Raw genomic sequence first — 27,871 nt, 5'->3', positions numbered from 1 at the left:
GCCACCCGAGCCCTGCGCAGCCGGAACAAAAGTTCCGGCCAGCGCTAAGGGCTGGATCGGAGGCGGCTGACGTCCATGACGTCACTCCGCTCGTCGCTATGGCGACGATGTAAGCAAAACAAGGAAGGCTGCTCATTGCGGCCTTCCTTGTTTATTCTGGGCGCCGGAGGCAATCGGAAGAACGCCTCCGGAGCGCCCTCTAGTGGGCTTTCATGCAGCCAACTTTCAGTTGGCTGCATGAAACAGTTTTTTTTTTTTAATTAAAAAAAACCCTCCCGCAGCCTCCCTGGCGATCCTAATAGAACGCCAGGGAGGTTAAGGCAAGCTCTGCTCTGCATCATGCTGTATATATATTTACCAGCTTGCCCCTTCTCTAATTGCTCTGTAATTGAACTTTTATCAGCCAGGCTACTACTTCACATTGTCTTATACAAAAACAAACCTGAATTCAACAGGCACTGGACTGGCCCTAAATCACTTTTCCCTTTGATCTCCCTACAACAAGCAGACACTTCCTTTTCATCTCCCCAGAGCGTACCATCTGGCCAAAGGCAAAGTTCCACAAGTGGTACGCGTACCATAGGTTGAAAAGCACTGCACTAGAGCATGGTTGCAGATTAAAGGCTGAAACATTTTGGAGTGGCCATCGCAGTCACCAGACTTAAATCCAATTGAGAACCTCTGGTGGGACTTAAAGAAAGCAGTTGAAGCGCACGAGCCTAAAAATGTGAATGAACTGGACGATTTTGCCCATGAAGAATGGGCTAAGATACCCGTGGATCGCTGCAAGACACTTGTGTCAAGCTATGCTTCACGTTTTAAAAGCTGTTATAATTGGAAAAGGATGTTGTACTAAGAATGAATGTCACTTGGGGGTTGAAAAAAAAAACTGATAATGTGAGCACAGTAAAGACATTTGTGGTCATTTCTTAACCATAACGATATTTTAATAGCGCTTTTCTCCCTGGGGACTCAAAGCGCTGTGACCCTGCATTATGCAGTCTAAAATGCTAGGGAAAAGAGGTAAGTTTTTAGCTTTTTTTTAAAGCTGTCCAGAGAAGGAGCCTCTCTTACTGATAGTGGAAGTGAGTTCCATAGAGTAGGGGCTGAATAGGAAAAGGCCCAAGCTCCAAATGTTAAGTGTATCCTGGGAATAACCAGCTTCATCTTGTTGGCAGAGCGGAGGGTGCGTGGAGGGGCATAAAGTTCCAATAGATCCGCTATGTATTTGGGTCCCATGTGGTTTAGGGCCTTGAATGTCAGCAGGCAGATCTTAAAATTGATTCTCCATTTTACTGGCAACCAGTGAAGAGTTTGCAGTGCTAGAGTGGTGTGTGAGCTGTGGGGGGCATTGGCTAGGAGTCTGGCTGCAGCATTCTGTACTAGTTATAAGGGGTGCAGAACCTTATCTGTAGATCCGATGAACAGGGCATTGCAGTAGTCTAGACGGGAGGATACAAATGCATGAACCAGGGCAGGTAGGTCTTCAGCCGGGATAAGGTGTTTGATTTTTCGCTATATTTCTTAGATGGAAGACTTGACGACAGTTGATACCTGCTGTCTGAGTTTTAGATTTCCATCCAGGATCACCCTAAGGTTTCGTACAGAGTCTTTATACTGTACGGTATCTCCCCCAATTGCTAGTTTGAGGTGGTGAGCGTTTTGAACTTTATCCATGTGTGGACCACCTACCACCAACTCTGTTTTGTCAGAGTTCAAGCTCAACCAGCTGGTGTTCATCCAATTTTGTAAATCCACTAGACATGCATTTATGGATGCTGTTGGGTCTTGGGTGCCAGGCTTGAACGACAGATACAGTTGTGTCATTTGCATAACAATGGTATCCTAGGCCATAGTTCTGGATTATTTTGCCCAGTGGGAGCATGTAGACTGCAAAGCGTAATGGTGATAGTACAGAACCCTGGGGAACGCCATAGGCAAGTGGCACTGGATTAGAGTAGTGTGCGCCAAGACATACTTCCTGTGTCCTGCCAGATAGGAAGGTCTGAAACCAGCTAAGAACAGTACCCCTTAGGCCACAGTAATTCTACGGTCTCTGGATTAGTATTTCATGATCCACAGTATCAAATGTTGCAGACAAGTCAAGAAGAATCAGAATTGAGCAATAGCCCTTGTCACTTGCAGTAAGTAGATCAATTATTACTCGGACTAATGCTGTTTCAGTGCTGTGCCTTTTCCTGAATCCTGACTGAAAAGTATCAAAAATGTTATCTGTAAACCTGGCTTCTAGCTGGTTGGCGACTGCTTTCTCAATAACTTTTTATAGGAATGGTAAGTTTGCCACAGGTCTGTAGTTGGTCACAGAATCAGGATCTAGTGATGGTTTCTGCAAGAGGGTTTTTATGATCGCTTTCTTTAGTTCTTCTGGGAAAAGTCCACTTTGCAAGGAGTACGGAGTTATTTCATGAAGTGCTGGCCTGATCAGCTCTGGGCACTGCATTAACCTCTTGACGACCAGCTAACGCCGATTGGCGTAAACTGGTCGTCTGCGGGTTACCATGGAAATGGCCGCTCTCCATGTCAGTTCACGGAGGGTGTCTCCGTGAACAGCCGGAGAGCCGCCGATCGCGGCTCGCCGGTAAAATGTAAACACGTGGGGAAGAAATCCCCGCTGTTTACATCATACGGTGCTGCTGCGCAGCAGGCGCCGCAAGGCAGATCGGCGATCCCCGGCCTCTGGCCGGGGATCGCAGGCATATGATAGGCTGAAGCCTATCCTACAATGCGCAATCCGTCCTGCGCAGCTGAGGGGAAGGAAGAGAGAGGGAGAGGGACGGAGCGTCGAACGCTGCGGAGGGGGGCTTTGAAGAGCCCCCCCGCGCAAAGCGCAGCAAGCCGGCGGCGATCAGACCCCCCCCCCCCCCTCAGGAGGTCATCCCCTTGGTGGGGAAAAAAGGGGGTAAGTCTGATCGCCCTGGCTCTATCCCGATCTGTGCTGCGGGCTGGAGAACCCACGCAGCACAGATCATAGGAAAAGCCACTGGTCGTCAAGTGGTTAAGGATCCAGTTGGGCCAGGATCCAGGTCGCAGGTAGTGGGGCGGGTACTTTGAATGAGAATTCCAAAAACTTCTTCACTCAGTGTCAGACTTGCCATGGGCGTACGTTAGTAGGCATATGCAAAGTCCAGTGGTCAATTGATGTTGTTGGTGTAATGCTGGCACGGATGGCAGACACCTTGTTTGTGAAGAAGGCAGAGAATTCTTCACACCTTTCCCTGGAGAATGTGGTTGGGGCTTTTAGGCAGGAAGGATTGCAGAGTGATTCCACTGTGTGGTAGAGTTGAGCAGCTCTGTTGTTGGCTGTAGATGTTTTGTGAGAGTCTGATTTTATTTTTTTTATTTTTTTTCCCCTTGGTTATTGCTTGTTGGTATTGTCTGAGGTGTAGGGCTAGGCTAGGTTTGTGCTCCTCAGACTCTGATTTACGCCACTGTCTTTCTAGTCTGCGCCCTTTCTTTTTTTTATAAATGTTATATTTTTCTGGCTTACAAGTGCCTCTTAGATTTAATTGTAAACAAGATGACTGAAATGATCAAAATCAATGTCAAACTGGCTAAAACACTCAATTCAGTGGGGGTTAATTTTGAACAAAAGTATGTATGTATGTATGTGTGTGTATATATGTTATATTTAACTTTTCGCCTCTAGATGGAACATTCCCTGGTTTATTTTTTTTCTTCAATTTTACCTTTGCTACGTTATTATGAATTGACATGGCCCCTAATCCAGGGTCATGTCCATCCACTCTAGGCACTACGACTGGTTCAGGGAACCTTTTTTCCCCTTCCCCAATTGCCGATACAGAAATGCCTCCGGGTAAAAGTGGCAGTCGGGCGCACCTGCCGCTATAACACTGTACGCGTATACGCATCCAGTTAGACTTGAGTAGTTAATTTAGGATAAATGAAAAAATCGTTAACTAGGACATTGGCCGATGTTACACAAGTGCGGAGCAGTTGATAGGGTGCAGGCCTCTGGTGTAAAAGGTCACCTGCTCTAATAGCGGGTGTCCTTCTAAATGGGACACCTTTTAAGGCAGGGTTAAGGTTAGGTTCGGGAAGGGGGCTTGGGGTTAAGTGTTAGGCACGAGGGGGAGGTTAAATGTTAGGCACCACCAGGGGGGGAGGGGGGTTCTGTGTGGGAGTAGGGAATAGTTGGGTCAGAGTAGAATATCTGTAAATATTAGTGCTATTTTACCATTTAAATGAAGTATTAGTGTAAGAAACTATACGTTGGTTGCTATTGGCAACAGCACTACACCTTTTTTCCGGCACCAGCAACTCATTAATGAGAGCTGCAAACAGGACTCTCATCACAACAGCATAGGAGATAGGAGATTCTTAGGCATCCTCAAAGTTTAGGAGTTTATTCAGTCAACCGATAAGACAGTACATTTCGTTACATCTTAGCAAAGCAGATTGCTCTGTAGTAAGTCCTTTGCGTTAAAGACTGATTACCATTCACCAGGAATGGAATCAAGAAGCTGTATCTTTAGTCTATACTACTAAGTTACATCTAAACTACGTATATACAGCATACAGTTAGATAAAATAACAAGACATAAATAAAGGTAAAAGGGTTGAAGCCAGCCGTCACAGGAAGCAAAGAGAGAGTGCCTCTCCGTAGGCCGACGGCTGTTTTAATACCGACCAGGAAAGGGTTAATATGTGACATCATCTGAGCCCTACCTCCAAGCCTACAATAGTCGGGCATGGGCATATGATCCACCTTATTAATTAATATTCCATACCCTATTTACAAAGAATGCAATGTTTTGTAAATATCTGCTTTGTTTACCTTTCTGTCTAACGGTCGGGGCAGTTTAGACCTATGGCTTTCCACAAGGAACATATTCCTGGTAACTGGCTGCATCATCTCTTCTGCAAGAAACTCTGCTTAAAGGTAGACTCTGCGAACCAAGCCTTTTACCTAACCTCAGTTCAGGCAACTGAGGCCTACATATACTGTAATACTTAAATTATAACAATTAGAGTATCTGTAAATGTACCTATATTTGACTACAACTCTCTGGGGCCTTTTCAAATGTATGCCGGTGCTCAATGCAGTATAATGGGGCAAGATGTTTTGTAGAAAAACATTTTTGTATTTTATTTTTTTTTAAATGTCACAACTTTTACATGAAGGGCAACATTTTTGCTGCTTTTGGGCTATAGGTTGTTACTGTTTCCATAATGCATGTAATTTTGCTGTATTTCTTGATAACGTTCTTTATGTATATCAAGTCAGCCTCATCTATTAGACATGTTCTTTACCTGTTTTGTGCATGCAACCTATAACTTGTAATGGACATATTTTCCAATAAACATTTTTTTTCCAAAAGTTTTGTTTAAAAAAACACTTGCCACTGACAGGTCCATGCAGATTTTATGGGCCTGATTCACAAAGCGGTGCAAACTTTTTCGTGGACTTTTGCGCGCGCAAAGTGCTGCGATTCGCGCGATCGCGGCACTTTGCGTGCGCAAAAGTCCGTGAAAAAGTTTGCACCGCTTTGTGAATCAGGCCCTTTATCTCCTGCCTGTACAGTAAGATTAGTTGCACAGTAAGCAAGGGGTTGTTAAGGTTTAACCAGAGTGGTTGCAGGTGGGTAAATATGTATTAAAACTGTGATTTGTAGATGTTTAATTCTCAGTACAACCTTTTTTAACATTTTATTTTTTTTTGTAGTTTTGCAAGTTGCATGTACAAACAGAATGTGACTAATTTTTCAGATCTTGTCATGACCAATGTGTTTTTGTTTTTATTAGGCTGTGCGTTGCTATGAGGCTCTAATTTTAAAAACGGAGGGAAAGGTGGAATCAGATTTCTTTTGTCAGCTGGGTCACTTCAACCTGTTGTTGGAAGACTATCCAAAAGGTGAGTGTAACATATTTATTATCTTTAACTGCTTCTGTGCCGACTTAGTTGGCATCTACGTCCTGCTGGTAGCTGTGCGGCACTGTAAGGTGTAGATTCCAATGATGCACAGCCACGCACTCGTGCTGTCTTCACTGTTCTGTCACTGCACCTGCTGTCTCAGTGACAACAGAGCTTCTGCATCTGTTAGGAGCCAATTTCTGATCTCGTGATTACTGTGAGCCAGTCATAAGGCACAACAGGGAAGGGGTGGCTTTGTTACTTAACCCTTTAGAAGCCACATACAGCATGGCTTGGTGTGTTGCAGGGCTGCCCCCCCCCCCCCCCCCCCCTTCCCCCGGCTACTGGGGCAAGTATGCCTTCCCCAGCCTGGCAGGGTATGCGGAGCAGTGCAGGGAGCAGTCATATTTACCGGTTCTGGGCAGCTGGATCTGCTTCTCCACTGGTGGTGCTGCAATGTTGAATCCTCTTCTGAGTTCCGATCACATGATATGATCGTAACTCAGGGGAAGAGTCTCTTCCGTCACCCATCTTCCACCACTGGGTGGCGCTGTAATGCTGACACCATCCCTTGGGTTATGATCACCTTATATCATGTGATCAGAACGGAGAAGATGCTGGGAGTGCAGTGCCATGGGTGGATGAAAAGGAGAAGCTTATCCAGCCCCCTGAAACAGGTGTTGTGGTGCGTTCTGAGGACCCCTCTGTGGTTTACCTCACTGCTCCAAATTAGTCAAAATATATAATTATGCATGCAAGTGAAAGGATCAGGACAGACATGCATGATGGCCTATGAGGTACTTACGATTCTTTAATAGCATAGCTTGCTTATATATCAAGTTTAACGTAAAGGAAAAGGGTGGGTAGTCAGGGAATCACATAATTTAGGAATCCTATCATTTAGTAGTGGATGGTCAGTAATGAGTCTTTATGAGTCTATATGTTTAGTTCCACTTTCCATTTCCAAGCTTATGTCTAAAGCTCTTGTGATTGGCGTGTCATGGTTGTGACTGGCATTTGTAGTTCCAAAATAACTGTGGCAAGTTGTTAACATGTATTGTTTTCAATCACTGAAATATCTCATATATAGTATTAAAGGAAATAATTGTAAAATGAGTACAGCATACAGATGTGATGCCTATATATTTGCAATAAGCAAAAGCATTAAAGAATGTTATACAGCTTTATTCTACTGGCCCCATAACTGTCCCCCCTCTGGATCACGTTCTTTCTCTGAACCTAGCCATCAGATCACTTTAATCCGTGTCCTCTTCACTGGCATCCATGACCACTTATTCTACTCTATAAGCACCCATGACACCAGACTTGGGCATAGAGGACATCCCGATGATGTGTCCCTACAACTGCGGCGCTCCTTATTGTGTCATAAGATATTACTTCATGAGGCAAAGGAATCTCATCCTGTTCTTGGTCTGAAAGGACTGTAGCAGGCAGAGAACCTGAGCTGGGAAAAAGGTCAATATTCTTCCTCCTGCATGAGCATCTGTGTAGTTGAAAAGCAGTGAAAGCGGGTCCACACAGTGCCTCAGTTGATCAATTTGTTCTGGATGTATCTGAAGACTGCATTATAGAGCACATAGCTGACATGTTTCGGACCTCTCCTGGTCCATCATAGTAGGCTGCTAAAGGACATACATTTGAAATCGGCGCCGGTAGACTTGGGCGCAGGATACAGCCAGTATATGGCTGATCCTGCTTCTGCACAAGTCTGGGCCGTATTAATTACTATTCCCCCTCCAGGCCGCCATGGATAGTGGGGGAATGATATAATTTGTCTTCCAGCGATAGCTGGAGGCCGAATTGTGTGTTTTTTGTTTTTTTTTTAAAGCAACTTCGGCTCCGTCTTCTGATGGCACCGATGTTACTCACTGAGCACCGCTCAGTTGTGATTCCCTTTATAGTCTATGGTGGCGCCGGCTGTTCCCAAATCTAGCAGCGCCGGAAAGCGCTGCTCCGTGCTAAAGGACCAGGGGAGGTCTGAAACATGTCAGCTCTATGTCCTTTTTTGTTTCCACTGGGACTGGCCCAGAACTACTCATCCACTATAGAGTGTAGTGGTTTCCTTTTTTTGTTTCATCTGTGTAGTTGTTGAATCAAGCATCTTGGTGGCAATCCTGCAAATACAAGGGTTTATACAGCATAGGGAGGGAAAAAAAAAGTAATACACCGACAAGAACCAGTTGGTTTTGATTTCCTTGGATAGCTTGTCTAGACCCTGTGTAGGGTCTTGGTTGACCTGCCCTTCTGGGGTGGTAATGTCAAGAATTACGGTGAAACATCATAATACAATAATTTTGCAAACCCCCCCTTTTTCAGCTAGGAGGCAATTCAAGTCAAGTCTGTTTTGCTGTACATATCTCTGAGGTGCTCAATTTCATCTGCTTTACCCTTCATGGCATCTCTAATGTAATTCAGAAATCTCTGCTGGTTGTAATAGAAATAATTTATCCATGCAACATTTTTGTTGATTCCAATCATGGGAAGAAAGGACTTTAGGCCAGCAGCTATCTCTCCTTTTGCTTTAAATTCATCAAGAACCCCTCTGGAAACTCTATAGCATCAATGTAGACATGGGAATCTATGCTACCCTGTGGCAAGTCATCTTGCCTCCTTCTCTGTAGAGAGCAAGTAATCCTTTGGGTCTGCAAGGTGGTTACTTTCTCCCAATCTGGAAGATCAAAAATCTGAAAAGGTATTAGGATGAGGACAAGGGTGCACTCCTTTCCATTTATTGGAAGTAAAATTTCTTGTCAGCACATAACCGGTATAAATCTGCAAGAACCTGATGTTGTAAATATTGGTTCCAGTATTATCCACTGTTCTAGTTCTGCCGAAACTAGCAGGGAAGAGACCCACATTAACCCTTTCCACACGGAGTTCTTTCCTAAAGGAGTCGTTTCTGCTCTGAGTTGTTGTTGTTTTTTTTTTTTTTTTAAGGAAATGCACCCTCCCTCTTACACTCTCTCCCATTTTATCATGGAACGTAACACAGTAACCTGGTATATCTTATTTTAAAGAACACATTATAACGTTTAATTTGGTACCGTATATGGACAGTTTGGCATCTTCTATTGGCTGGTAGCAGAGGAGAAAGCCAAGGTGTGGTAAATTGAAAAAAACGTTTTCTGGGTGTAATCCGGACCTGCGTGAGCAAGTTTCGCCATAATAGGTGGTTTTATGCCCGACACACGGGGTATTTCTGTCCCTACACACAATGCAATCGTTGGTAGTTCGATTAGGCAGATTAGCAATAAAATACTGGCTACCATTTATACCCTCCCCCAGTCCAGTCCATAGGATTCCATTGATTCCCTATGCAACTTTGCAGGCAATCTGCAAGAAATCTGCAAAGTAATCTGCATGGAATCTGCAGAATGGAATCTGCCTAAACAAATCAGGAACTATTTTTTTTATTTAAAAAAAATAAAATAAAAAGCCAGGAAACTGAAGTGACATTTAAATATAAATGTCACTTTCTGGTGGCCGGGATCGTGGACATTCGGTATGGGGCTGCAGGACACTGAGTGGGCATGTAGTATTACACGCCCACTAAACGGCGCACACAGATCGGCGGTCCCGATGCGCTGCAAACCGCCGCTGCAGGGATGTCCCGCATAGGTATGCAGGACATACGAGTGGAAAGTGTTAATGGCTGCATTGGAATTGGAAGTCTGACTCTTGTGGAAGCAAGTGTAATTGCCTTTATAGACCTTGACATGTTCTTGAGATTTGGCCTGGTCTGAGATATTGGGGGTGGGGGGTGGCTTGTCTGTTCACAAATTGAGTAACCTGAAGTTTTGTTCACAAATATACTCAGGAGGCATTGTAACGTCCTCTCCTTAATTATTGGGCAGATAGAGGGACAATACCCAAATGGGGCCTAGGGGCAGTGCACGCTATGCACCCAGACTTTTTCTGAGACTTAACAGTATACTCCACCCATCTACTGGCCGAAAATACCGGAACCTGTTACAGTAGATCGAGGAGGCGGAGGAAGGTGCCGAGGGAGCGATCAGGCCAGAGGGGGCTGGAGGTAGCCCCGGGTATGTATGCATTTTTCCCCCTATTTATCTCTGATGCACTTACATTTGAGGGTATTTATATCCAAATTCAATTCAGGGGAACGGTGTAGGAATTACAACAGTTTGCATAAAGGGGCCCATACACTCAGCCGATTTTCTGTCCGACCAATCCCGATCGATTGATCGTTTGCAAATCGGTTGGCCAATCGACCGATCGATTTCGATGGATTTCCATCAAACTGGCTGGGTGGAAAATTTAGGTCGATCTGATGAGATTGCTTATCAGTTTGCATTGGCCTTAATGAAAATCTGATGGCAAAAAAATGCCATCAGATCGAATTTCAATAGATTTCAAACTGAAATCTATTGGAATTCTATCCTGGTAAAAAATGTTCTAAAAACGCATCAGATAGATCATCAGATGCATTTCTTATCTATCTGCTGCCAATCTGACGAGTGTATGGCCACCTTTAGTGCCTTCCACTTGTTAAGGGCACAAAAGTAATGGGACAATCGGCTTCTCAGCTGTTCCATGGCCAGATGTGTTGTTTCCTCATTATCACAATTACAGTGAGCATATAAAAGGTCCAGAGTTGATTTCAACTGTGCTATTTGCATTTGGTATCTGTTGCTAAAGATGAGATCCAAAGAGCTGTTACTATCACTGAAGCAAGATACTTACAAACTCCTCAGAGCGATAGCAAAAACATAAGGCATGGCTGAAACAACTGTTTGGAACATTCTTAAAGGATAAATGAAGTGAGAAGACTATGGAGGTTGCCATGTTTCCTTTTAAACAATACTAGTTGCCTGCTGATCTATTTGGCTGCAGAAGTGTCTGAATAACACCAGAGAGAAGCATGCAGCTAATCTGTCAGAAACACCTGATCTGCTGCATGCTTGTTCAGGGTATATGGCTGAAAGTATTAAAGGCAGAGGGTCAGCAGGGCTGCCAGGCCACTGGTATTGCTTAAAAGGAAATAAACATGGCAGCCTCCATATACCTTTATCTTCAATTGTCCTCTAAAAAGAAGGAATGCATCGGTGAGCTCAGCAACACCAAAAGACCCGGAAGAATATTGAAAACTCTGGTGGATGACCGAAGAATTCTTTCCCTGGTGAAGAAAACACCCTTCACAACAATTGGCCAGGTCAAGAACACTCTCCAGAAGTTAGGCGTATGTGTGTCCAAGTCAACAATCCAGAGAAGACTTCAACAGCGTGAATACAGAGGGTTCACCACAAGATGTAAACCATTGGTGAGCCTCAAGAACAGGAAGGCCAGTATAGCATTTGCCAAACGACATGTAAAAAAGCCTTCACATGGCTTTTTTCACAAGGAAAAGTGTACCTAGCATAAGGGGTGAAAGGAATTTTGATACAGTAAACAAGAGATAAGCAAGTGAAATGTATACACCATTAACCATTTCCCCTCCCCCGGGACGAGTAACTATGTCCCTGCAAACTGCCATAACTCTGTGCAGGGACGTAGGTACTACGTCCCTCCCGCCACTCCCCCCCCGCTCGCCCCCCCCGCGCTCTGTGCCGCCGCTCATTACCGCCGATCGCCCGCCGCTAGATCAATGAATGGGAAAACAAATCCCATTCATTGATCTAATTCCCCGTGTGAATGGCTGCAGCCGTCTATACAGACGGCTCGGCCATTCATTCATTCCGTATGCGTAGTGCTTCCGTTTCCGTACAAACAGTACGGAGCTGAAGTCACTACTGAGGACATCTTGTGGCCAAATTGTAATATTACATCCCCCCACCCTTTTTTTTTTTTTCCAGTTAATTATCCCTAGTTACCTTTTTTATTATTATTAACCCCTGACCTCCCACACTCCCCTAAAGTTACCATTTTTTTTTTTTTATTTTTTTTAATAAAAAAAAAATTACAAAAAAATACATAAATAGTTACCTTAGGGACTGAACTTTTTTTAATATGTATACAAAAACTGTATACTACACTTACTTTATAAATTATGGGCCTGTAATTGGGGATAGACGCAAAACTTAAAAAATGCACCTTTATTTCCAAATGAAATATTGGCGCCATACATTGTATTAGGGAAAAAGTTTAAACGTTGCAATATACGATACAAACGGGAAAATAAAATGTGTGGGTTTTAATTCTGGTAGCATGTTTCATTTTGAAAATATAATGGCTGAAAACTGAGATGTTTTTTTTTCAATTTTTTTCTTATTCTTCTTATTAAAACTGAGTTAAAAGAAAATAATTTTTAGCAAAAAGTACCCCCCAAAGAAAGCCTATACAGTGGCAAAAAAAAGATATAGATTGCTTCGCTGTAATAAGTAGTAATAAAGTTATAGGTGAATGAATGGAAGGAGCGCTGACGGGTGAAAACTGCTCTGGTTTTTTGAGCAGAAAAACCCTTTGAGGTGAAGAGGTTAAGGAGCACTTCAGGAACTCTCTCAATCCCAGGTTAAAATAAAACATGTGAATCGATAGCGTTCCTTTAAAACAATAAGAGTAAGGAAGCTTTCGGCTGTGCAGCCTTTGCCAACAGCTGAAAGCTTGCTTACTCTAAATTTTTAAGTTAGCCATCAGTAAAAGCAAGAAGTTTTGAGTCAGGATGATACCTTTTATTGGCTAACACGGTACAATGCGCTAATGCAATTTTTTTTTATTTTTAATTAAGAAAACTACAGTATCATGTTATGTAAAATGCATGTGAAATGTGTTTTTAACCCTGGTAGGAAAGCATAGTATGCACATACTGTAAGCCGAAAAATCCAACATGTTGAGCATTTTTAGAGTCTATTTGTGATTTCCCTCAGGAAACGCATGCAATTCCAACAAGTGTGCTCCCAGCCTTAACATGCACATTACTAGATTGATGTTAGTCAGATCACACTTAGTATGTTTGTTTGCCTTGATAAATCAGCATCTATTTGCTAATTTTTTGGTGGGTATATTAACTTAGAAATGTGCTTTAAAGTGAACCAGAGACGAAGCACCCTCATTTATTTTACCATATATATCAATGGGGACATTAGAGAAAACGCCTACCCTGCTCTCCATTTCATCCTTCACTGCTAAAAGTGTCTGTTATCAGCTGTGATAAGAATCCCCGACTGAGCATTCAGTCTGGCTTTGCAGGGAATAATGATAGCTGAGTCATTATAGCAGAGCCACAGGGGGGCAGGCTTGGGCTTGAAAAGACACCAGAGAAGACACTCTGCTATAATCTTTCCGTAGCAAAGCTGATGATAACAGTCAGATTAAACAGAGAACAATGAAACGTAGAGCAGATTAGGTGTTTACTGTCATGTTCCCACTGATTTATAAGGTAAAATACATGAGGGTGCTTCGTCTCTGGTTCTCTTTAAACATGAAATGTGTTTATCGGTTACCGTATATTCCGGCGTATAAGACGACCCTCCAACTTTTCCAGTTAAAATATAGAGTTTGGGATATACTCGCCGTATAAAAAAGTCATGTACTGGTGCTGTGTATGAACAGATACTGGTGCTGTACTGTATGTGTTACCCAGTATATAACAGTAAGTAGTCAATTGACTAGTTGCATTGGTCAACTCTCCTTAAGTAGACTGGTCAGCTCTCCTTGTCTACCTGTTTATCAGAGCGGTATGGAAGAATAGATTGCGCTCCCTCAGCAGGGAGATCTGAGAGTCTGTAACTGAATAGGACGTATCACCCGGCATCAATGGCACTCGGCGTATAAGACGACCCCCAACTTTTAAGAAGATTTTCAAGGGTTAAAAAGTAGTCTTATACGCAGGAATATACAGTACTTTTTCTTAATTGTTCAAGCTTTATTTAATTTTAAATATTTCTTCATACAGCATTATCTGCATACCAGAGGTACTATAGTTTACAAGCTGACTACTGGAAGGTAAGAAGCCCCCTTTTTTTTAATCTCTCCCTGCTTCTAAAGTAAATGTTTTAATGTAGTGGTGACTATAGATGCTCAGAGTGGTATTGCTAATTACAGTTTGCATGCAAATTGTGTGCAGCTTGAAATTGTGTGTGTGTGTGTGTGTGTGTGTGTGTGTGTGTGTGTGTGTGTGTGTGTCTGTCTGTGTGTGTGTGTGTGTGTCTATCTATCTCTTTATATCTCCTATTTATATCTCTATCTATTCTATCGATCGATTGATAGATAGATCTCTCTCTCTCGCTCTCTCTCTCGATATAATCTATATACACAGTGACTTGCAAAAGTATTCGGCCCCCTTGAAGTTTTCCACATTTTATCACATTACTGCCAAAAACCTGAATCCATATTATTGGATTTCTATGTGAAAGACCAATACAAAGTGTTGTACATGTGAGAAGTGGAACGAAAATCCTACAGGAGTCCAAACATTTTTAAAAAATAACTGCAAAGTGGGGTGTGCATAATTATTCAGCCCCCTTTGGTCTGAGTGCAGTCAGTTGCCCATAGACATTGCCTGATGAGTGCTAATGACTAAATAGAGTGCACCTGTGTGTAATCTAATGTCAGTACAAATACAGCTGCTCTGTGAGGGCCTCAGAGGTTGTCTAAGAGAATATTGGGAGCACCAACACCATGAAGTCCAAAGAACACACCAAACATGTTAGGGATAAAGTTATTGAGAAATTTAACCTTCCCTTTAATGAGAACGTTTCTTTTATTATCGCTTATTGAAAAAATATTCACTAAATGACCATGCTCAATAAGATGTTCATTTATATTGTACAACTTTGTCATAATACTTCAATACAAGTTTATTGAAACAGTTTATTGAAAAAAAATCTAGCTGTTTTGCATTGTTCTATGCAGTTTGATGCAGGGCAATGCTATGGACAGTCAATCTACTCCCCACTGAGATTTTACTTTCTGTTGGTTAATGTTAGTCAGTAAAAAAAAAAGAGCAATCTGACATGTTGGGCATACATTTCTGGCACTTTTGATCAGTGTATCGGAAATAAAAAAAAAAAAAATTGAAATGTAGCCATGCAATTTTCTAAATACACTACCACTTTGTTTTCTTGATTCTCTAGTGCAGGCTTTCTCAACCAGGGTTCCTTGAGTACTTTGCAGGGTACTTGGCATTTTTCTCCATCATGGGGGTTGGGGGAAGTATGATGGGGAGCATGCTATAATAGGGGGTACTGTAAAAAGAAGCATTAATATCAGAATGAGCATAATAAAAAGCACTAGGTTAAGGAGACAGTATGAGTGGTAGTGTAATGGGGGGTAAGGGGTAAACAGCCACACCAGATTATAAAGACCATGCCATCTGCAAAATAAAATTCAGGGGTTCCTTGAGATCTAAAAATGATTTGCAGGGTACCTCCAGGGTAAAACGGCTGAGAAAGGCTGCTCTAGTGAAATAGTGGTTTGTGAATAGTAAGAACAGGAATAGTAGTAGTATTAAGTAATAATGGCTGCATTATTTTATAATTCTTATTGTTTGCTAAAATCTTTAGAAATTTAGCAGTCTTTTGTTTTTGTTTTCCTGTGTCCAACCCCCCCCCCCCCCTTTTTTTTTCTCATAAGATGCGATGGTGCTGGCATGGCCTATAGCACAACAACACACATGTAACAAGTCTATATACAGCTTTTATTCATCTGTATTGTCAACAAATTCTGTCCTTTTCAGAGTGCATACAGATTTTTATGCAGTTGTGTGCTAGACACCTTGATCTGTGCTTCTGGTCTCTTTGGCAAGAAACTGATTAAAGCAATCATTTTAATCATATGCTTTAATGAGTTAAACTGTTCAGTGTTTGTAAATGCACCTAATAGCTTAGAAATTTACTGATTAGAGTTGAATTCAGTTTGATTTACCATTGTTAAATGAATTGCTAACACATCTAAACATAAAGCAGGAAAATCGGTCTTTGAAATCTATGTAATACGGGATTGGATTGAATTGAGAGATTCTGCAGTAAAGGCAGTTGTGCATATTGATTGCCATGGTTAGTTATTTATGATGTGAAAAATATTAAATCAAATAAAATATTTGAAAAATGTAAGTGCTTTTTTTCCCACTATGTGCTGTGCTTGTGTGTTTTTCTGCAGTTTTTTTTTATTTTTTATTTTTTTTGTCTGAAAGGGCCCAAAGAGCTGTTTTTTTTTTTTTTTTTTTTTTTACATGTTGTAGGGCAAGTATACATGGCTTTCTTTTACACCTAGAGGTCAAAAGTTTTTTTTTTTTTTTTTTTTTTCTTTAATTACTTCAGGATGTAGCTAATTGAAATATACGCCCTGTTTGGGACCAATCTGATTGACCCACAGGGTCAGAAGCCAATTACCGTATTTTTCGGACTATAAGACGCTCCGGACTATAAGACGCACCTAGGTTTAAAGGGCAAAAACTAGGGGGAAAAAAAAATACACTAAACCTGGGTGCATCCATGGACCAGGAGCGTCCTATGGACCTTTCCTCCCTCTAAGATGTGTCTGACACATTGCCAAGCTACATTAACCCCTGCTGCCATTACAAACTATACTAAACTACACTTCACTAACCCCTGCTGCCCCCTCCCCCCAGCTACACTGCACTACACAACTCCCCCCCCCCCCCCCCCCTTCCCAGCTACACTAACTCAAAATGATGCTATCATTCCAAAGGAAAGTCATCTCTTCTATGGTGGCTGAATCCGCGCAATCTGTTAAGAGATCAATCACTTCGAATTCCTTTCTGAATCACAAATACCTTGGATGCTTGCCCTCATGACTGGAAAGCCTACTGTATGGATCTAGCTGTAGTCTTCAATGTGTTGAAGTTAAAGGACGACTGAAGCAAGAGGGGATATGGAGGCTGCCAAATTTATGTGGAACCTAAGTCTCTGGAGAGTAGTACCAATGTTCTTTTTGGGCAGAACACCATTTATGCAATCTTAAAACAATGTACATGTTAAATTCAGTTAAATGAGCAAATGGAATTCCTATCATGACGTTGGACAAAAATAAATGATTACTAAATCTCAGCATATGCAGGCAAACCACTGCAGTGTCAGACAAGCCAGGTGTTATAAATCACCTTTTTGCTTTGACACCAGCCACTTCCTGGAGTGGCACCTCACAGACTGTGAGATAACTTGACTCTCCACACAGCAAGCATTATTAGAGATAGACCGTTCTCAGGCTTCTTCAATGTTTAAGTTATTTATTCAGGAAACAGATATACAGATCCAGGTCGCCATATCTTAGCCAAGCAGATTATTGCCTTGCGATACAAGCACTTGATCACCTTCCTGTTGAAGATAATCAGGTCATCTTCTTAGGTCTAGCCTATGTTGCATCTAGACTACCTATGTACAGCATATACTATATCAGATTACATAAATGAAGGAAAATAATTAGGGGTTCCAGTCAGCATGTAGAGAGCATGAAAGTAGGAATAAGAGAGAGCTCCGTCAGCCCATCCGGCCCTTTAATACTGACTAGGAAAGAGCTAAATGTGACCTCATCTTATCCATCCCCCAGACCCGGCTATTGGCTTCGACCCCTCGTGGTGTCCTAATACCCACCTACTCGATTAATATTTAATGATGCCTTTCACTTACTTACAGGAATGTTCTCTGTTTGTAAATATGGCCTATGTTGATTGTTCTCGTAGTCCATTTGTCTGGGGCAGTGTAGGCCTGTGGCCTTCCTTCAGGAACATGTTGTCAGTATCTGCTTGTTATTCATCTGCTTCAAGCAGACACTGAGATGCTTCTGCCTGCATCACAAGAAACTCTATTTTAAAGGTATATTCTGCAAACAAGCCTTTTACCTAAACTCAGTCCAAATAACTGAGGCCTACTTAAATTATATAACCAGGCACATACTTAAAGCGGAACTGTAAATTCATAAAAAAAAGTTTAACTTACCTGGGGCTTCCCCAAGCCCCCAGCAGCCGCCCTGTCCCGCGCCAGTCCTGCACAAGCCTCCGTTCTCCTACGCCAGCTAGTTTTGTTACTGTCATCGATCGCAACTGCGCCTGCGCTCCCCAGGCTATGCAAAGCTTTATTGGCGTTCCTGCCCGCTATAGCGTCCTGCGCTATTAGCGCAGGATGCTATTGCCGGCTGGAACGCAAGGAAAACTTAGCTCTGGGTGCACAGTTGCTGTTGCCTTGCAAGTCGGCGGTAACAAAGCTGGCTTGAGAAAACGGAGACTCTAGCAGGACCGGCTGCTGGGGGCTTGGGTAAGCCCCAGGTAAGTGAAACTGTTTTTGTTTTTAAAAAATGAATTTACAGTTCAGCTTCCCGCTCAGTAATCACACAGAAGTTCTGCAGGTACAGTTGTTACATGGGCTCTGATGGGATGGATGCTCTGGTTCGAAGTAAAATTTAGAGTAAGATGTGCTTTTTACCCATTTCCACTCTGCTTCCTAGTGAAATTTGGATGTGGGAAAGGGACATTGATATTGGCCAAAGAGGCCTTGATTCCCTATACTGTTTAATCCATTCTAACAATAGATCCTGGGATTACACTTTCAGGTGAGTCAGATCTGTGGAGAAACAGTTTTCTCATCCTTGATCTCTGACTGAATCAAGCAGGTTGTACATTGAGGGGATGAAATTGAGATCTGCAGAATGTTCTGACTCATGTCATTTCTACTACGTTAAAGTCAGACCAGTATCCATAAACAATACATATGACTATATTTGGAACACATTTTTGTGTTTGCTTCAAAGTCAACATTTAATGCACATTCCTAAGTTCTAGAATGTACTGGAATTTCTAAAAACAGGCCTGGCTAAAATTGAGCTAAAGCTTGGAATCCGATTGTCAACTCTTTTGAGCATTGGCATATGTTCACTGGGTGACAAGGACCGCAAGGGCCGATCCGTGATTGGGTTAATCACTCCGTCACAAACTGTCTAGCTGTCACTTTGCACAAAGATGATTTGCAATCTACGAACCAACTAGCCGAGAGGAGTGTTTTGACTCCAAAGGATTCACCACACACATACAATTTCAAATGCTTGCCACCACGTGTGAGTCAGCGCACGACTGTAACGATAACACACCGAGAACACTGTAACTTAACCTTTAGCTGTGTGCAGGGATTGGCGCTAGATCTGATTACTTAGCTGAGCAGTCCTTTTGGGAAGAATGAAAATAGTCCAATTCAAATGTCGGTGTAACATCTGCAACTATGGCGGCTGCGGACACGCAGGGTATACGCGCAGCCACCTTTGTTCCCTGTTCTCAGGCCTCATCCGTTCCGTCGGCGTCTAGCACGCTGGGAACGGTACTGTCTCGTGCTCATAGGGTTGCTGTTTCGCGTGGGCGCGTGCGCAGACAGGACCTTTATGCTGGAAGAAGGCGCGTCAGCTGACCTGCCGGTCGGCTGACGTCAAAGGTTACTCACGCCGCTCGGACTGGCTGATTGGTAGGGGCGCGGCTGTGAGCTCTCCTCGGCTTCTTAAACCTTCTCTGGTCATTTGCAACTTGTCTGCTTTTGCGAATACACTCGTGTTAGCGCTCAGACCTTAGACTGGTATCCGGTGTGATTTGATCTGGGAGGAAACCAGGGATTTCACACAAGACTAGGACTATTGTTATATTGCATTACTGATTACCTGTGTATGATTCTGGCTATACTCTGACCTTTCTATTGCTCATTGATTCTGTACTTCTGCCTATCTGACCTTAGTTGCTGAACCTCTGCCTGATAACTCACTATTCTTCTGCCTCACGTTTCTGTACTGTATTCGCCTCTCAGTTGCCAAACCTTGCCTGTCTGACCTCTCTACTCACCAGTGGGCCCTTGCCACTGGTGAGGTGCTCTATTGATTAAATACCCACCAGTTCCTCTGGTGAGGTTTAGTTTGTTATACAGCTCCTGTGACTGATAGTATCTTACCAGCTCCTCTGGTAAGGTCTAGTTAAACTATTCAGTTGCTTGTGCTGATAGTACCTTACCAGCTCCCCTGGTAAGGTTTAGCCAAACTTTATTGTCACTCCTGTTGTTGGTACTTTACCAGCTCCTCTGGTAAGACCTATTATTTATACTACTGTTGTTGCAGCTAGTACCCACCAGCTCCCCTGGTGAGGGCTAGCACTGTTGTTTCAGATAGTACTCACCAGCTTCTCTGGTGAGATCTATCCATTTAATCTACTGTGGCACCAAACACTTTACACCTCTGTTCCTCAGCCGTCTATACTTGCATTATTGGTGATACTGCAGATCACCACATAATCAGGTATAGAGTCTGTATTATTGGTGATTCTGCAGATCACCCAATAATCAGACGTCTGTGTGCTACACCAATCGTTACAGTAGGCATTAGTATCGGAGTCCTTGAAACAAAGCAAATTGTGGAGGTCCATGTGCCCTGATCTCCTGGGGAAAATGTGTGTGAAGATCTTAGTTGATGGAATTTGGGAGACAACATGGTCGCTCAGGGACCAGACTTTTATAGAACCTGACTTTGGGCTGTCCTTACCTGAAAACTGGGTCTGTACACCCCCTGGTGAGTAAGGCAGGCAAAACTTTTTACAGGCAAAAAAATCAGTTTATCAATAACCTTCGCCATTTTTGTATGGATTGGCCTACAGCGAAACTGAGGGCAGATTTGTAACCTGCGGCCGATGCTTAGAGAGAATCTGTAACGTCAAAACGTCCCCTGGGGGGGGGGGGGGTACTTACCTCGGGTGGGTGAAGCCTCAGGATCCTAATGAGGCTTCCCACACCGTCATCCGTCCCTCGGGTCTCGCTGCAGCCCTACAGCAGTGACGTCAATATTTACCTTCCCGGCTCCTGCGCAGGCGCTCTGACTGCTGTCGGCTCCGAAGTAGGCGGAAATACCCGATCGCCGTCGGGTCTGCTCTGCTGCGCAGGCGCAAGTCTCCGACGCCTGCGCAGTAGAGCGGACCCGACTGAGATTGGGTATTTCCGTCTACTTCGGAGCCGAAAGGAGCCACAGCGCCCCCGCTGGAGCCTGCAAAGGTAAATATTGAATTGACAGTCGGGTCTGTCACCGGCTGTTCGGAGGGCTGCAACGAGACCCCCGTGGGACGGAGGACGGCGTGGGAGGCCTCATTAGGATCCCGAGGCTTCCCCCACCCGAGGCGAGTACCCCCCGGGGATATTTTTGATGTTAGTGTCTCTTTAAGCAAATTACACTAACTACTGATAGGTTAACGTGTGGTCAGCAAACGCTGAATAACGTTTGTTTCGATGGCGGCTAGAATGCTAGAAGTTAAATTATTATCCTGATGTTTAGAAACCTGTGGTTATCTTAGTCTTGTCTGAGAATTCCTTCTCTAGATATTAATAATTGAGATTTTCCATTTGTCTAATTTCAAAGTTTTGGAGTGACGTTTCGGGAGGGACTGTTATCTGATGCTGCTGGCTTCCAAGAGCAACATCTGCCAGTAACACCTCTGTGAAATGCTTCCTATTCAGAGTGGGTGATTGGGAGAAAGGAAAAGAAAGACTTATAAGTGCATTTAAAAGTGAAACTGACAGTAGCTTTGCTGGACCATACAGAAATTGTTGGCGGTTACGCACGACTTTCTGTAGTGTTTATCACACAAGGGCCTTTGTAAAAAAACAAAAAAAAACTGCAGCATTCAAGGTTAAACCGCCTGTCAATTTTGCTCTTTGCATAGCATCTGTTGTGTTTAATGGAATGGAACAAATCGGGACATTTTAGTGCCAGTGAGAATGCGGCCTTAGTGAATTGAGCCTAAAGTGGTCCAAAGTACTGCTCTATAGTTCTTTCCTGAAGTTAGTTCATCTTTTCAATTAAACCAAGAGCTGGTGAGATTTTGACTGACCGCATCATGGTGATTACCCAGTCAAATAATCTGGAATGAAATTGTACCCCACTACCCCAGTTCAATCTATTGAGTTTATGCATGTTGGGAAATACTTCTGAGTACGGGGAACAGATAAAGCTCGCTAATTTAAGATTTTTCTTCGTGGGAGCAAAAAAACTTAAACTGCTGTCGTGTAACTTGGGTAGATGTTAAAGCAAATCCAAGCTTTAAATTTAATGCAATGAAGTTAAATGGGAAGCTCTGGGTGATTCAGAGGCTTCCCATGCCATCCTCGACCCTACCGCCCCTGGCCGGGGCCCTCTTTTAATTCTGCGCTCCCCTTAATGTAAGAGCGCAAGTTGCTTGGGCTTACTGTGTGGTATTTTAATATATTCAGTTTTTGTATCAGCTGTATATTTGTGATTACTACAAAATCTGGTACAGAAGTACCTTTGCACCAGTCAGGTAGGAGGTGATTTCCATCTTTCCACCCTCTTCCTGCCCAGAGATCTCCACTCGCCTTTGGGCCGGACTTGTGCTCAGGTACTCCTACCTACCTACCTACCTACCTACCTATCTATCTATAAAATGTGTATACTGCCTTTATGCAACTAGCTATGATTAAGGACTGATCTTTGTCCGAAACAGGTCAGCTACGTGATCCTTGTGGGCATTTTAATGTATGGGTATGTCCAGGAATAAAGGATCGGATCTCTAGATAAGTGCGGATCTCCTTCGTTTCTACTGATGTTTTGGGCCTTGCTGACCTGGTCGAGCACCATCATAGAGGGTGAGAGGGGTGTAGCGGTGTTCACCTACTTCCTTCTACTGTGTGGTATAATCGCCCCCATACACAAAGGGGAGTGCGGCCATGAGAACATATTTGACAAGCTTGCCTGATATGTTCAGTGGGGTCAAAGAGGAGATGGGAAGTCTCTGGACTATCCTCTACTTAGGTAAATATCACTTTTTGGGGGACACAGCTCAGTTTTGCTTTGTGTTAAATACAAAATACTACTTCTGAATTCCAGAAAATACCCATTTAGGGTAGAACTAAACTTAGTCCTACCCTAAATAGCCTTTTATTCATCAGTTCACTTTCCCTTCAGGATTGCTTAAAAGCCCACGTCAGCAGCTAATTTTTTTTGGTACTGCAAAGACACTTTGTTCTTACAAATGGCTACTTTACAGGACAGCTGAAGCGAGAGGGATGTGGAGGCTGCCATTTTTAGCCTCCCTGGTGTTCTGATTCCCCGGGATTTCCGTGCAAAAAGTGGTTCAATTAATTTCCAAAAATGTTCAACTTTTTTTTTTGCAATCAATTTTTTTTAAATATTGAATTCAATACAGGTTATTGTATTGAATTCAACTAAAAAAAAAAAAAGGTTTGCAGTGAGATGTTGATGACGCTGTGTGACCCTGGTGTCATCAACGCTGATCGGCGGGGGACATGGCATCGCTGAGGGAGAAGCAAAATCCGTACACAGACATGGAAGACGGCACTGGGGAAGCTATCAGAGGTACGGGACGAGGGATCAGCACGCCAATGGTGAGTATAAGACCCAGATGTGAAGCCAGGTGTATAGGGAGCCACATGTAGCCAGATGTCGGGGTAGCCAGGAGTGTACCCAGATGTCAGGGTAGCCAGGAGTGTACCCAGATGTCAGGGTAGCCAGGAGTGTACCCAGATGTCAGGGTAGCCAGGAGTGTACCCAGATGTCAGGGTAGCCAGGAGTGTACCCAGATGTCAGGGTAGCCAGGAGTGTACCCAGATATGGGTAGCCAGTTATAGGGAGGTAGGTGTAGCCAGTTATAGGGTGCCAGGTGTAGCCAGTTATAGGGTGCCAGGTGTAGCCAGTTATAGGGTGCCAGCTGTAGCCAGGTATATAGGGTGCCAGGTGTAGCCAGGAGTATAGGGTGCCAGATGTCCCCGATCTGTGCTGCGGTATTTTGGCCTGGGGGATCCCCCTCTGCGGGCTTGGGGGATCCCCCCTTGTGTGCGGTGGTATTTTGGGATGGGGGAGCCCCCTCTGCGGGCGTAGGGATCCCCCTTGTGTGCGGGTCGCCTCTACCCCCCCCCCCTTATTCTCGCCTTCCCCGCCCCTTCCCTGTCTAAGCCCTTTGAGCAAATAGAACTACTCACCTAGGGGCCCTCTCCAGTGCAGCACTTCTTCCTCCATCGCGAAAGTCATGTCTCTTTACAGTTACATTACGAGACTTTGTGACGTCACCAAGCCTCGTAATGTAACTGAAGAGACGGGACTTTGCGATGGAAGAAGAAGTGTTGCGCTGGAGAGGGCCCCTCGGTGAGTAGTTCTATTTGCTCAAAGGGCTTAGACAGGGAAGGGGGGGGGGGGAAGCGAGGATGGGGGGGGGTGCGTAGAGGCCACCCGCACGGCGCACACAAGGGGGATCCGCAGCCCAAAATACCGCTGCACACAAGGGGATCCCCCCGCCCGCAGAGGGGGATCTCCCATCCCAAAATACTGCCGCATACAAGGGGGATCCCCCGCCCGCCCTAGCACATTCTCTCCCTAGGGATTCCCTAGGGAGAAGCATGCAGCAGCCTGCAGAGGCTGCTGATCAGAGTGAGAGGGGAAAGTGCAGGACGAGCTGAGCTCGTCCAAAGAAAACTTGCTAGAAATGTTCTGGACGACCTCAGCTCGTCCAGAACACTATGCTGGTTAAGCAATATCAGTTGCCTGGCTGTCCTGATCCTTTGCCTCTAATATTTTTTAGCCATAGATCCTGAACATCTTATCTGATTGTTCAGATGATAACCCTAACTCTGCTTTTTAAGACAGCTGAGCTGCGTCATTACCGTGCTCTATGCAACAGACTTCACTGATGATAGCAGACACTCCAGCTGATTTATAATGGCTGGCTCGCTCACTACAGAGAGCTGTGCTGTTCTCACATGTAGCTACCTAAGGAAATAAACAGGCTGCTAAGTAACTAATTAGAAGCCTGTTTTATCTATTTACTTATGCTGGGAATACACGTTTCGTTTTTGCCTTCGTTTTAGCCTTCGTTTCGTTCGGTAAACGAATCGAGTGTTGAAAACGTATGTAAAAATAGTCATAATCTCATTATAGTTTCGAATAATAGACCCCAAAAACGAACGACTAGTGATCGAACATGTTTGATATTATCTCTCTTTATCCATCTAATCGAGCCATTGGTAGGCTTGATGGCTGTTCAGATCGATTATATATTCGTTTATGTTAGTCCGTCCCTGTAAAAAGGGATTTTCGTTTCGTTTCTTTGCAGCCTTCGATCATTGGAAAAACGAAACCATCAGAATCGGAAAAAAAAACGAAACCGTGGGTGGTGATATTAACCGTATGTTCGATTATTTCGGGATCGAGAAGGACAAAAGGCACAATCGAAACGAAGGTTTAAACGAAGGCAAAAACGAATCGTGTATTCCCAGCATTAGCTAGTTACATGTGAGAACAGCACGGCTCTCTGTAGTTAGTGAGCCAGCGGTTATAAATCAGCTGAAGTGTCTGCTACTATCAGTGAAGTCCTTCGCTTAGCATGGTAATGACGCAGTTCAGCTGTCTTAGAAAGCAAAATTGGTGTTATCTAATTTTTTTTAACACAAGGTCGATCGAGAAATGTATGCTCTCCATAGTAAATAACCGATATGGGGTTAATGGAAAATAGGGATGGGGCGAATCTGGCGAATCCACGAAATCCCTCAAATATTGGGAAACATTCGATATTCGTGGATTCAAATCCCAACGTCATTTCCTGCTTAACGAATCGGCCAAATCCTGACGCTGTATCCCCACACAACCGCCGATCCCCCGCTCGCCCTTGTCCTCCCACTCGCCCTTGTCCTTCCACTCGCCCTTGTCCTTCCACTCGCCCTTGTCCTCCCTTGACCCCCCCCCCCCCCGTGCCTCCTCCGCTCACCCCCCCCGCATAGATAAAAGCATCGGCTCACCTAACAAGGGAATCCAGCGTGGAGCGCAGACCTCTCGCTCCCTCCTCTGTTCCCCCTAGTGACCGGCTTTAGTGATGACGCATTTGCAAGAGCCGGTCAGTAGGGGGAACAGAGGAGGAAGTGAAAGGTCTGCGCTCCACGCTGGATTCCCTTGTTAGGTGAGCCAATTCTTCTTCTTTTTTATTTATTTATTTTTTAGTTTGTACATCACTACTGCTTCGCCGTGGAAGGAGGCAGGTAAGTCCCACCGGCTGCCAGCCACCCCAAAACTTCAGTTCTAGAGGGGAGAGCGAGGAAGGGGGAGCCCAAAGGTTAGGAAAGGGGGGAGATGTCCCCCCCCCCCCCCCCCTTTCACACTGCTGTACCTACCGCTCTCCCTTCACTGAGCTCGCCACTCCTGCCGGGGGACACCTGGCTAACTATTCTGGGGACACCTATAGACCTGGCTACATATACTTGGGACACCCATAGCCCTGGCTACATATACTGGTGACACCTATAGACCTGCCTAACTATTCTGGGGACACCTAAAAACCTGGCCATCTGTACCGGAGACATCTATAGACCTGGCTAACTACTCTGGGGACACCCAAAGACCTGGCTACCTATTCTGGGGACAACTATACTCATGACTACTTATACTGGGGACACCTATAGACCTGGCTACCTATGCTGGGGGTACCTATTTTGGGGTAACTGCTGTCAGATTATCTGTATTTATGGGGAACCGCTGCCTTATGTATGTTAGGGGCACGGCTGCTGCCAGATTTTGCATATTTTGGGGAACTGCTGCCAGATTGTGTGTTTGGGGGACCACTGCTGCCAGATGACATGTATTTTGGGTGTTATGTGTATTTTGGGTGATCCGCTGCCAGGTTTCGCGTATTTTGGGGAACTGGTTCCAGATTATGTGTCTTTGGTGAAATGCTGTCAGATTACATCTATTTTTAGGGGCTACACTACGGCAGAGCTCAAACTTCCCCGGCAGACAATTTACACCACTGCTAAGGTCATGTATATTTGGCCCCACCCATGACCACGCCCATGTTATGCTTGACCACACCCACTTTTGGCACGCTCAGTACGATGTCCTCCTTTTCAGGGTGTGATGTCCTCCTTTTTGGGGTTCTGCAAGTGGCCACCCTAAGCACAGACCAGGTCCAGCCCAACTTATGTAGAAAGCAGAGCTGGATAGTGCTAGTGCGCCTGTGCAAGCTGCATGACGAGCTTTCTTTGGGGGGGGGGGGGGGGGGGGTGCTCCAGTGCCGAAACGTGCCTGTGGAGGGGCGACAAGAGGAAGCCTCTTTTAAATCCAAAGGGCCTCCCAAGGTAAGTACCCCTAGGGGCACTTCTTATCCCTACTTAAAGAGGTACTGTAAGTTCAAAAACCTCTCTCACTGGCGGTGTGCAGCCCACAACCACTTTATCAGGGAAAACCTGGTCTTTTCTGGGGAAAAAAATTCATATATGCAATGTTATTGCAGCTTTAACACTTAAGCCCCGCCCCCTGAGGCCACATCCACGGCTGTATATTAATTAGGATGCACAGCCTTCTGGGTAGTGGCAGTTGTGTGCTTCGCCCACTCTACCTGCCCTGGTAGAGGAAACTGTGCAGAGAGCGTGAGCTTGCCTGTGTGTGTCTGTGTGGTCCTCTGAACTGCACAGCAGCATTCTCAGACTATATACAGCAGGCATGCTGCAAGTGAGAAGACCGACCCGTCCATTCACCCTCCTACTGGCTAGCAGGATGTGATGAGAGCTGGGTGTCAGATGTCAGGAAGAGCTGTGCAGAGTGGGGCTGGTGGGAGAGAAGTGACAGGCAGCCAGCACTGGAGAGCTCTGCACACACTATGTGAATGAAGGATGTAAGGGACATGGTGAGAGCTCTACACTGGCACTGCTGTAACTGACCGGCTTCCCTCTCTGCATGATTTCAGGTTGTTGCCCTGACTGGCCACTGATGTCTTGGAGGCACAGCCCTTTCTGGCAAAGGGGAACCTGCATTTCTTACTATAGTGACAAAATTACAGTGATAATGCCTTTTTATTTAAAACTGCACATCTGTGGAAAAAGATCGTGTGTGTGTGTGTGTGTGTATATATATATATATATATATATATATATATATATATATATATATATATATATATATATATATATATATATATATATATATATATATATATATATATATATATATATATATATATATATATATATATATATATATATATATATATATATATATATATATATATATATATAT

General features: G+C 44.1%; 1 protein-coding gene across 1 annotated transcript in view; it reads left to right on the top strand.

The window, feature by feature from the left end:
* Positions 1 to 27,871, top strand: part of KDM6A (lysine demethylase 6A) — a 186,128-nt gene that overhangs the window by 51,146 nt on the left and 107,111 nt on the right. The window contains exons 3-4 of the mRNA XM_068266275.1: positions 5,785 to 5,893; positions 13,767 to 13,816. Coding sequence (XP_068122376.1) covers positions 5,785 to 5,893; positions 13,767 to 13,816 — 159 coding nt within the window. The remainder of the gene's footprint in view (positions 1 to 5,784; positions 5,894 to 13,766; positions 13,817 to 27,871) is intronic.

Source organism: Hyperolius riggenbachi, chromosome 2, assembly GCF_040937935.1.
Source record: "Hyperolius riggenbachi isolate aHypRig1 chromosome 2, aHypRig1.pri, whole genome shotgun sequence".
NCBI lineage: Eukaryota > Metazoa > Chordata > Amphibia > Anura > Hyperoliidae > Hyperolius > Hyperolius riggenbachi.
This window is presented reverse-complemented; position numbering and strand designations above follow the sequence as displayed.